General features: G+C 48.0%; 1 protein-coding gene across 4 annotated transcripts in view; it reads left to right on the top strand.

The window, feature by feature from the left end:
* Positions 1–4,251: 4,251 nt before the first annotated feature.
* BCAS1 (brain enriched myelin associated protein 1) overlaps positions 4,252–11,492 on the top strand; it is a 32,130-nt gene continuing 24,889 nt past the window's right edge. For 3 of the 4 annotated variants that reach the window (XM_064729691.1, XM_064729690.1, XM_064729688.1), the window contains exons 1-3: positions 4,252–4,325; positions 4,415–4,496; positions 10,051–10,559. In XM_064729691.1, the coding sequence (XP_064585761.1) occupies positions 4,257–4,325; positions 4,415–4,496; positions 10,051–10,559 (660 nt within the window). In that variant the 5' untranslated portion in view covers positions 4,252–4,256. The remainder of the gene's footprint in view (positions 4,326–4,414; positions 4,497–10,050; positions 10,560–11,492) is intronic. The other variant, XM_064729689.1, reaches the window with a different exon arrangement.

The following is an 11,492-nucleotide window of genomic DNA, read 5'->3' as shown; positions in this document are numbered from 1 at the left end:
GATGGCTTTGAAATTACTGGGAAAGGATATCAAAGAGTTGAAAGACACCTCAAAGAATGGATGGTTCATTGTCCACACAACTGGGGAAAATTAATCAGGATAAAGATCACTGGGATGGCTCAGTTCAAGGAAAAGCCTTTTTTGGAGGAAAAGGAGCACTGCAATTCTGATATTCACAGGTAAATGACATGATAATCCAATTTACTTCCTTCATGATGAATATTAAGGTTTTAAGGCTGAATTTGAAGACATTTTAGGAGCAAATAGATCCATGGAAGGCAAAATATGGTGCGAACTTATAGTGAGTGTAATGAGCTTCTCTTACAGACATGAAGCATTTCCAGAATTAAATATTTACATCTTGCATTTCAAAACCACTTCACAATAATATTTTAACCAGGGGAGAAAGACCAAAAAATCAAAATAAAAAGACAATTATTCCAGCATTATTGCACGAGGGAGTGGTTTCACAGCCAGGCTGGGATTCTGTGCCTCAGCCCAGGGATAAGTTCTGTTCCAGGAACCATTCCTAAATCAGATCCTGTCTGTGGGTGGAAGTTTGAGTCTGGACTGGTGGGATGTCACCTGAGCTTACAGCAGACAGGGATTTGCACCAAGGAGAAAATGAGAAAGATGCTTGACCCAGCACAGGAAGGAAAGAGGGAATCAGGGTATCCCCTCCCTTCCCATGCCCTGCTGAGGTGCTGGGTGCAGATTCCTGCTCTGGTTCCAGCCCTGAAACACCTGAACCCTCCCCAGCCAGCACAGCCCTCCTGACAAACCCATTTTCCTCTCTTTGTCATGATTAATAACAGAATTATACCCAAACCCATAATGAACTCTGAAATACAAGTGCCAGCTGGATGATGCAAGCAAGTCAATGGTGTTCCCTTCAAACCATAAAATTGGGATTTTTTTTTCTTGCTATTTTGCTTGCCTGTGGAAACCTTTGCAAAGGCAGGTTGAATTGGCTGAGGTGCTGTGAAAACTGAGAGCAAAAAGCTCTCCCTGGTGCAGCCACCCCGGTGTGATGTGGGCTCTGTGACTCACCCGAGGGAGCAGCAAATGGTGACAATGGCTTTAAACAGCAGCACTTAGTCAGTGTGCACACTGTGTCAAGGGGGATTGGGAACCACCCAGCCTGCACGCTCTGTAAGGGGCATTGGGAACCACACTGACAACAGCAAACAGTCCTGACACTAAAAGAACTTGGGTTTTTTTCTGCATTTTGGGGAAAGCCTGCATTGGGAAGGGGTTTGTGGGTGTCACCATGCCCAGAGCAGGTGGTGAGGGGCTGCCCCAGGGCCAGGGATCCACACGGGCCTTGGAGCAGGTTGGGGTGGCCACAGAGCTGAGAAAGCACCTGGGGAGGGCTGGGAGGGGCACGGGGCTGCTCCACCCCGGCTGTGTTTGCACCCAGTGTTTGTGAGCACTCCCTGCGTGCCTCTGGGGCACAGCAGGGACAGGACAGGGACAGTGGCACAGCACTCGGGGCTGGGTGAGCAGCACACCCATCACCTGCACCAGCTCCAGCGCCCAGGGGCTGTCCCAGCCCCTCTGCCCCAGGTAACTCCTTCCTATCCTTCATCTCCTTCCCTCTGTGCAGCTCTGCTCTGATGGTTTGGCTTTTCCTTTTGCATTTGCTTTTTGCTGCTCTGCTCCAGCAGAGCTCTCCTGCCCGAGGATCTCAGGAGCTCCTGCAAGTCTCATTTTCTGTGTTTGTGTTTCAAAGCACCAGCTCTGCCTTTCCCCAGCAGTGCCCTGGCTTTTCCTGCACAAAGGGAGCCCAGCTCTGTGGCAGAGCTTTCCCCATCCACTCTGAGCCTGCTTGCTCACCTGGTGGCATTGTCCCCTCCCCGAGAGCCCAGGGCGTGAATGTTTGAGCTGTTTTGCTTTTCCCACTTGGAGTGGCTGAAGGAATTGTATGAAAGTGTCCCAGGAGCCCGAAGGGCTGTAAGGCAGCGTGTCCTGCATGCCCAGCCCCTGCCAGGCTGGCTCCCAGTGCTGCTGGGTGTTCCTTGTTTGCTGTGGGTGACTCATCCCAGCTCCTGCTGTCCCTCCTGCTGTCCCTGTGTGCCCACTGCTGCTGCCCGGGCTCAGATCCACCTGCCCTGCTCCCCTGCCTGTCCCAGGTGTCTCTCCCTGCACAGCTGCTCCCAAGGTAAGCAGAATTTCTGAACTCTCTGCTGTTATCAGCCCTTTCTTCGCTCCACGTCAATCAGAGCTGAAAATTCTGCTTTTCCACCTGGACGTGGCCGTGTCCTCAGGCTCAGCTGGGTTCCAAGGGCAGGGAAATTGATTCTGTTCTGTGATGTTTAAATGCAACATATGGTGGGTTTTAGGGAGGAGTTAGTTGTGGGATTTTGGCATTTACAGACATGGGTGATATTCCCATGTCAATATTCCCATGTCAATATTCCAGGCTGGTCAATACATCAGGGAGGGGAGGCTTGGCTGCCTTTAGCAGCACACAGCAGATTTTGCTATATTTCATATTTTCAAAGTTTTTACCATTCTGCCAGCACCAAACTAACAAATTTTGACAAAGAGAGAGTGAAAAAGGAGGATTTTCCCAAGGCTTGAACTTGGCATACTATGGTGCACACAACATTAAAACCAATTAAAAATGCATTTATTTTCCTTTGGAATTATTTTCTGCACTACAATGGAAGCAGTGAGGCATAATTGGGGAAAGGGATTGTTTCAGGGCTGTAGAAGCTGGTAGTTCATGTTCCTTTTGGAACCAGTCAGGCTGGATTCCAGCTGGCCTGAGGGAACCCCACAAGGAGAATACCCTTGGAACTGGGTGAAAAACCTGCACCTAGAAAGGGAGCCCCAGGACAGGAATTACTGATGACTTTTAGGGGCCTTCCTCTCATTTTGAAGAATGATCAGAATCATCTCTTTTCCCCTCTCAGCCCTCCAAATTCATCTTCTCTCATAAATTTGTCACATTTTCTCTCACAGAGTGAGGAGGTCCTTTCTGCAAAGGCCTGGCACAGCTCCAGGGAGGAGGATCTCTTTACATCCCTCTACATAAAGGTGTAGGGTGGCTCTCCCTCTCTGCAGACACCCAAACCCACCCGGCTGAGTTCTGTGGCCCTGCCTGGGCAGGGGCTGGGTGATCTCCAAGGCCCCTTCCAGCCAAACTCTGCTGCAATTCCCTGATTATCCACTCCAAAACCACATCATGAGAGCTCCTTTATTTTTATTTATTTGCCTTCACATTGAATAACTCCAGCTTTAAGTCACGGTGTATCAAATGAGAGAAAAATGGATCTGAGCACATCAACAGCGGCCTGAGCACTCTGGGAAAAACAAAAAAAACCATTCCATGGGAATGCCAGGGCTGGGGCTGCTGTTTGTCAGCTCCGGAGCCACACGGGGACAGTCAGCTGCAGGAGCTGGCACAGGGCACAGCTGTGACATCAGCTGCCACTCTGAGCCGTTCTGTGTTTGGCTCATCACTGTGCTGCTCGCAGCTGTCTATAGGTGGCAGTGACCTGTCATTTTTCTTTAAAATAAGGCAGAAGTAGCTCACATGGATGTTTTCTAAATCGCACAGGGGTTTGGGGTGGAAGGGACCTTAAAGCTCATCCTGTTCCATCCAGGATGCTCCAGCCTGGCCTTGGGCACTGCCAGGGGTCCAGGGGCATCCACAGCCCCATCCTCCCCATAAGCACAGCAGAAAAACAGAGTTTGGTGTTTTGGGATCACATTTGGGATTGTGTAGCAAGTTTTCCCATTTTTAGCAAAAAGCCCCTCCTGTTCATCTCCATCTTTCCTTGAGAGAGTTCCTGTGAGGGAAAATGTTTTGAAATCCCACATGGTTGCTGTGTGTGTTTTATTTCAGCGATAATTATAAACTGGATTTTAGGAAATGGCTGAGCTCTCCTGGAGCAGAATCTGCCAGAGCTCAGAGCCTGTGGCCCCTGCTCTGCATCAGCTCCTGACAACTCACCTGGAGCGAGGAGCTCTGCATCAACAGGAAGCTGCAGGGGCTGAGAATCAGAAATATTGTTTGAAATCTTTTTCAAACAAGAAAAGTGTGTTGGCTGGTGGCATTTTGGGGAGCAGCTGTGAGCCCTGAGCACCATGGGCGCGGGGCAGGTGAGGATGGGGCAGGTACCCTGGGTGCGGTTTTGGGGATTTTAACACCTGCCCCCATTGGCTGTCTCTTAACTAGAATTGTGAATTCACATTAATGACACAGAAAGGGTTATTTGGGGTTTGTCTCTCGTCCCCCCGCAGCAGCCATGGGGAATAACCTGAGCGTGCCAGAGGAAGCTGAGGATGACAACACCTGCACAGTGAAGAGTTACCAGGTGAGCAACCCCATCCCACAGCCCTGGCTGCTCCCAGCGCAGTTTTCACCCCTTTGATGCCCTAAAACCTCCGCTCTTTGTTATTTCAGCCTCTCCCCGAGTCTCCCGAGGGTATCACGAATGGATCCGCGGTGTTTGCTCAGAGCCCTCCCCCGGCAGGGAATGGTGAAGGTACGGACTGGGAAAGGGTTGGAAATGCCCTGGGGGAGGTTGGGACTGAAGGAATAATGAATATTCATGAGAGGCTTTGAATTGGGGATGGACCCGTGGTACAGCTCTGACTTGGAAATGTGGCTCTGCAGAAGCTGTAAAGTTTAAATACAGAAAAAAAAAATAAGGATTTCTTTCCAAAATTAAGGAATACTTGATAATCCCATGCTGAGAAAAATACTTTATGATTTATTGTTAACCCTCTCAGTCTGCCACAGGCACTTGAAAAATCTAAATTTTGATAAAAATAATCAAAGGCTGGTGTGGGGATATGCAGATGGTTCTGATAACAGCCCAGAATCTGTGCTCCACAGGCCAAATTTCCCAGTGCCATCCCACCACAAGTCACTTTAAGCATTGCCTACCAGCAAAGCCTCTCTGTGTGTTTTTTTCTGGTGTAAACCAGCAGAGTTCTGAGGAGGAAATAAAAGCCAGATGATTTTCACTGCCTGAAGACCCAGAAAATACATGTACATTTTATTCCTCATATGTAAAATGAAGCATATGGGACTGCTTTGCTTAAATGGATTACCTAATTAATCAGTTTAAGTAGCAAGTTGAAAAATTAGACGTTCCTGTGTTGATATTTCTTGTATTTTAACTTTTTTCCTGTTTGAAAAGCAGTTTAAAATCATTGAGATACCATTGAAATCTCCGTGTTTGTGCAGTGTAATCAAGATTTTGGAGAAATACAAGTGATAGAAGTTACTGCCAACTATGTTTTCATAGTATTTCTAAAATGAAATACTGCAATAAATAGCATTTTTGGGGCACAGAGTGAGGATTTTAGGAAAAAATAAGGGACCTTTGTTGTATTTTCAGTAATAAAAGCACTTGGTGAGCAACAGGTGGAGGGGGAAGGTTGGAACTGGAGGTTTCTGTCTCTGATTTGCACTACACAGAGCAGAAATGCAGCAGGAGGACAAAACAGCAACAATTCCTGTGGGCTTGGCTGGTGATTCCATGCAGATTGAAACATCTACCTGCTCCTAACAAGGATTACAAAGGAGTTTAAAAGATTACAAAGGAGAAAGGTTGAGTGGAGCTGCAGCTCCTTTGTCCCAGAGGATAAATCCCATTCAGCAGATGCTGCTAGCAGCCAGAACCCAGCAGAAATCCTGAAATGTGAAATATTTCAGGGATGCTTTTAGGGAATGATCGTTCCTATTCTTGCTGCTGACTTCTCTACCCCTATTTCCATTAATTTCTGGAAATCTGCAGGTAAATAACAATGCAAGTTAAATTAGTGAAACAAGGTGATTCTTGGAGCAAAAAAATTATTTGTATGGAATAGTGTAGTAAGATGGCAAAAGGATATTAGTGTGCTCCTTCTTTTTTAAGGAAGGAGGAGACTTTTATTTGTTTTATTTTGGATTTGTGTTTGCTGCAGAAATTCATTCAGGGCAGTTGTACCCTGTGCTGCCCTGCCCTGCTGCAATTCCTGGTGCCAAATGTCCCCTTGTAGCCCTTCATGGTTTCTTCATGGCCATTAAAATATTTTCTCCACGATTATCTGAACACCAGGGGAGAAAAAAAGTGCTGTGTGGCTCTAATTCCATGGCTAAGCAAAATATTTGTTTGTGGCTGGCTCGTAGTCAGAAGAGAGGAATGAGATGAACTTTAGGGTCCCTTCCAACCCAAACCATTCCATGATTCTCTGATATTGCATTAACCATTGAGCTTCTCTATTTTTTTACTAAATCATGGAAAAAATGTTGGTCTAATTTGCCAAATTTCAAGGGAAAATGAGTTTTTACAGAAGAGGGACTTTGTGTAGCTGCAAAATTTCCTTATTGACACACCCTGATGAAGGGAAGGGGAAAGAGAGAGAAATCTTCTGGAGTGTGGCTGCCTTTGTTAAAGAGTTGAAAGGCAAATGCTGGAGCAGGAGTAGTCTGAAATGCAGTCTGTAAATTGTGTATTGATTTTCATCTCAGAGCAGCTTTTAATCTCAGCCACAACGAGCAGCTTTGATCTGCTCAAAGACCTGGCCTAAAATTTGGGGGGTTTTGCTTATCTTTGCAATTCTGCCTCTGGATTGAGGAATAAATCTGGGGGAAAATGGCACTTGTGTGTCTTTGAAAACAAAAATAACACAGATTTTTCACCCAAATACTGGAATTTCAAGGCTTTTGTCCCTCAGTTTGCTGTGCCTGTTCAGTGCAGCCCTGGGATCTGCCCTGAGCAGAATTTCCTTGGAGCAGCTGGAGCTCTCCTGACACAGCACACACACACACAGAGCCCATGGCAGTGACATTTTCCAGGGCTCCCATTCCTTCCATGATAATTTGAGATAAAAGGAGCCCCATGAGTTCCTGAGCTGCTACTTGTTTAGCTGGTTTTCTTAGTGCTGAGCCTCTACCTCTAATTTTGAGCCCAAGCCAGTTTTCCTGTGGTTCATTTGTTATCTGTTACATAAAGCAGAAGTTCAGCATCTCTCACAATTATTTTCCTATGGATATTGTTTCTCCTTTCTTTAGCTGGGGAAGGGTTTTGGATTTTTGCTTACTTCCCAAGTTTCCAACTATAATTAGAAGTTCTTTTTCAAATTTTACTACAGGAGGCTCAGGAAACTACAGCTGGTCCTCGGTGGCCCCAGCCTAGCATCTCAATAGGTGCTGGAGTAGCTGCAATTTGCACTTTTGCTGTGCCTGTCAGGGCATTGAAACTGAAACTGGTGCTCATGAAATATCACAGGAGGACATTGCTGCCCAACGACTTCTGCCATGGAGCTGCTTCCTTACAGGAACAGCAGAAGAAGAATGCAGGGAAAAAATAATTCATGTATGCCCAGAAAGTGGAAATCTCTTTACCAGAACAGGCTGTGCTGGGGAGCACTTGGCCCAAAACATCCAAAAAAGAGGGAGCAAAAGGCTCATTGGGAATGATCCAAGGGCAGCTGTGGCTGCTGTCACCACAGCCCTGAGGGTGCCACCTGTGCCCCTGCTGCTGGCAGGTGAAGTCCCTTGAGGTGATGCTGGCACGTTCCAGCACTGCCCCACTGCACCCCAGCTCGGGCAGGAGCTGCTGGGGAGGGCCCAGAGGAGGCTCCAGGATGGGCAGAGGGATGGGGCAGAGCTGGGATTGTTCACCTGCACAGGAGAAGCTCTGGGGTGAGCTCAGGGTGGCCTGGAGGAGCCAAGAGCAAAGGTGTAGAGAGGATTTCCAAGGGATGGAGGGACAGCACAGAGGGAATGGCTTCAAACTGACAGAGAACAGGTTTAGGTTGGATATTAGGAAAAAAAATCCTTCCCTGTTATGGTGGGAAGGCCCTGGATCCCTGGCAGTGCCCAAGGCCAGGCTGGACATTGGGCTTGGAGCACCTGGGACAGTGGGAGGTGTCCCTGCCATGGCAAGGTGAGATGGTCCCCAAGGCCCCTTCCATCCCAAAGCATTCCATGATCCTGGGGTTCATGGAAAACCCCATTTCTGCTCACCAGGAGCAGCCTGGGCTGTGGGACAGGGTCCCATGGGGACACCCAGCCGTGGGATCAAGGCTGTGGGCAAAGGAACCTCCAGGCTGGGCCCTGGGCTCTGCTCTGCTCCAGGGATGTGCTCAGGGTCCCTGGTGCTGCCAGGCAGGACAGACACAGATTTCCACTTTCTGGGCATCCATGAATTTATTTTTCCCTGCATTCTTCTTCTGCTGTTCCTGTAAGGAAGCAGCTCCATGGCAGAAGTCCTTGGGCAGCAATGTCCTCCTGTGATATTTCATGAGCACCAGCCCAGGAGCTGCTGATGCTTTGTGGGATTGTCCAGAATCCCTGGCAAGGTGGGAAGCCTGGGGGAATTTTGCTGTGAAAAGCCAAGGGGTAGCTTTGAAAGCTGAGATCTAAAATTATTCTGTTTTCCTAATCCCAAAGAATTTCACACTGAAGATCTGAAGATGTGTTTCAGTCAGGTTTTTTGGTATCTGGGGTTTTCTTTCTCTTAAAGGAAAATGTGAAAGGCACAATATTGACTAGACTATTGCAATTATAATTTGAAATAATTTCAATTTTACATTGAAACTGACAATTTCCCTGTTCTAATTCAGCAAGTCGGTTTGAGCCTGACAGTTTTCCACGGTTATAATTAAATACATCTAAATTCATCCTTGAAATGTGGTGATGACTGACAGGGAAATCAGATCCATATTCCAGCCCAAGCAGGGAAGAGAAGCTGGAGCTCAGGGGGAGCTGTAAGATTTACCTCTCAACAAGACCCTTTTTTATTGGGGTTTCACACCACATCATCTGTGCTTCCAGCCACAAAACAGATCCAAGCAAGATTATTTTTCTTTTGTCTCTTGTTTCTTTTGTCTTGGGTAAAGTGGGAGCTGCCTTTCACTGCCTGTGAATCCCATACCAGGGATTTTCACCTCAGCTGTGTTATCAAAGCTCCATTGTTTTATAAAATCATAAAATACACATTCAAATCAAAAGGGGTTTTGCATCTAAGGTGTGATGGCCACATGGAATGATTTGTGTGAGTTTTAGGGGAGGAAATGTGATTCTGAGCCACAGTTTGTGAGAGGAGAAATGTAAAATGTAAAGAGACATGTACGGCTAAGAAACCTGGCTGGGATGTGATTTATCAGCATTCAAATCAGGCCGAAAATAACCCACAGGCAAAGGAGAGGTGCAGGCAGGAGCTGCACTGAGGAGAGCAGGCAGCAGGGCAAGGAAAAATGAATGAAATCAGTTGTGAGTGCACAGAGCTCCCTGCTGGGAGTTTGGCCAGCCAGGAAATGGGATCAGGCCTGGAGCTTCCCATTCCTTTTGTTTCCTTGGCTTTGACAGAGGAGCAGGGGATACACTGATATATAACTGTCTCAAGTTTTACCAGGTTTGGGGTTTTTTTTTTGAATATCACTGATTTTAATTTGCTGTCCATTGGGCTGAGTAGTGCCAAACAGGGCTAGGATCTGACTTTGACACTGCAAGGGGGTTGTGCAGGGGGTAAATTTGCATTGATTTCAGTGGGGGGGGATCAGATCTGGGGATGAACAAAGGGTAAAATTTGTACTGATTTCAGTGAGGGGTGGCAAAAATCAGATCTGGGGATAAACAGAGTAAAATGTGCACTCAGTGTGTGATTTCAGTGAGGGGTGACAGGGGAGCAAAAATCTGGGGATGAGCAGAGGATAAAATTCACACTGATGTCAGTGAGGGAAGTAAAAATCAGCTCTGGGGATGAGTAGAGAGTAAAATGTGCACTGATTTCAGTGAGGAGTGGCAGGGGAGCAAAAATCAGCTCTGGGGATGAGCAGAGGGTAAAATTCACACTGATGTCAGGGATGGCAAAAATCAGCTCTGGGGGATAAACAGAGGGTAAAATGTGCACTGATTTCAGTGAGGGCTGGCAGAAATCAGTTCTGGGGATGAGCAGCAGCATGGGGTCCCCAGTGTGCCCTCAGACCCAGCTCATCCCAGCCCAGGTGCCAGTGGCTGTGGTGCCAGTGGCTGCTGGTGCCCATGGCTGCCGTGCCCATGCCTGTGGGTAATTTCCTCTCTCCTCTCTCCCTGTGTTACAGCAGATGCCAAGGCAGCAGCAGCCCAGGATAACGCGGCCGTTTCTCCAGCAGAGCCAGCAGCGCCAGGCCCCGGTGGTGCCCGGGCGGGCGGGCAGAGCGGCGGGAGCGCTGCCAGCAGGGCCCTGCCAGCTGCCAGGCCCCGCTCCCTGCTGCCCTTCCCCTGGGCCGTGCCAGCGCCTGCCCAGCAGCCAGCGGCAGCTCCAGCCCCCGCAGAGCCCACCCTGGGCGCCAGCAAAGGCCCGGGCGAGGGCACAGAGGGGCCTGGGGCAGCCCCCCAGCAGGGAAGCCATAAAAACCCCGGGCAGGCCCCGCTGCAGGACGTGGGGCTCGCGGGGACACCTGAGGGACGCGATGTGGCCGCCCCCAAGGGCAGAGCAGTGACACTCCTGGACAGGATCTTCAGGCTGGAGAAGGGCACGGCGAGGACGGCAGGGGACCCTGAGCAGGGCAGGCAGGGCCTGGACGTGCCCAACGGGAGCATCGCGGCCCACGGGGAACCGCTGCGCGAGGCAAGTGCTTCATAAAATAACAACCTTTCATTCCATTGTCACTGACAATTTCATTGTCCCCACTGCCAGCCTGGGATAACTCCATGTGGGGTGGGAACGGGTCAGTGTTGCCCTGAAAATGGCCACAGGTAACGCCCCAGGACAGAGGTGTGGAAGGTGAACCTGTGGCCAAGGAGTGAAGCTCTGTCTCATGACTAAATCCTGACCTCCAGTTTAATTCAGTTTATAATTCCCCAGAAGGTTTGGGCAACACGGCTCCAGCTGCCAGCTGCAAATAGAAGCAAAAATACCTGAAACTAAACCAGTTTCTTGGAGTTTGACTCTGGATGGGTTTCTAAAAGTTCTTTGGTGTGTTTTGTGCCATTTTTAAAATAGCCCTACTTCTCTAGCTAGGATACCCTATTCAGCAAAATAAGGAATATTGGGCAGCAATGATTTTTGTACTCCAGCTCATTGTGATGTTTTAGTCAAGGAAAAGTGGTTCATTAGAAATGATTTTACAGGATGAGAATGTGATATAAGAAACTATGGATCTTAATTGAAAGAGCACTCTGGTCAAAGGAGCTGGAAGTTAATATGAGTTTAGATTTTGCACTTCCTGCCAGATCTGATGTATAGTATATACAAAAGGTATAATTTTCAGGTAATTAACTACAGAAGAAGCCCATCGTCTGAAAGGGAATAATGGAGTAACTCTGAGTTCTGCTGGAGAGGTGGAATACAGGAATTGGTGATCAAATTGAAACTCTGTCTAATGTCAGAAACAGGAGGGAAAACCAATGTGTAAATACCACTTTAATAATTGCTTTTATTGGCCAGTTCAGGCTTACAAATAAGATGGTGATCACTGATGCTCTGGATAGCGTTGAACTTAACTCATGAGATACTCACTGCTTACACTGCCAGCATTGCAAGTTGCCCCAAAATTCTTTT

This window comes from Zonotrichia leucophrys, chromosome 20 (assembly GCF_028769735.1).
Source record: "Zonotrichia leucophrys gambelii isolate GWCS_2022_RI chromosome 20, RI_Zleu_2.0, whole genome shotgun sequence".
NCBI classification, from domain to species: domain Eukaryota; kingdom Metazoa; phylum Chordata; class Aves; order Passeriformes; family Passerellidae; genus Zonotrichia; species Zonotrichia leucophrys.
Note: the sequence above shows the minus strand (reverse complement) of the source record. Positions and strands in the feature narration are given on the sequence as shown.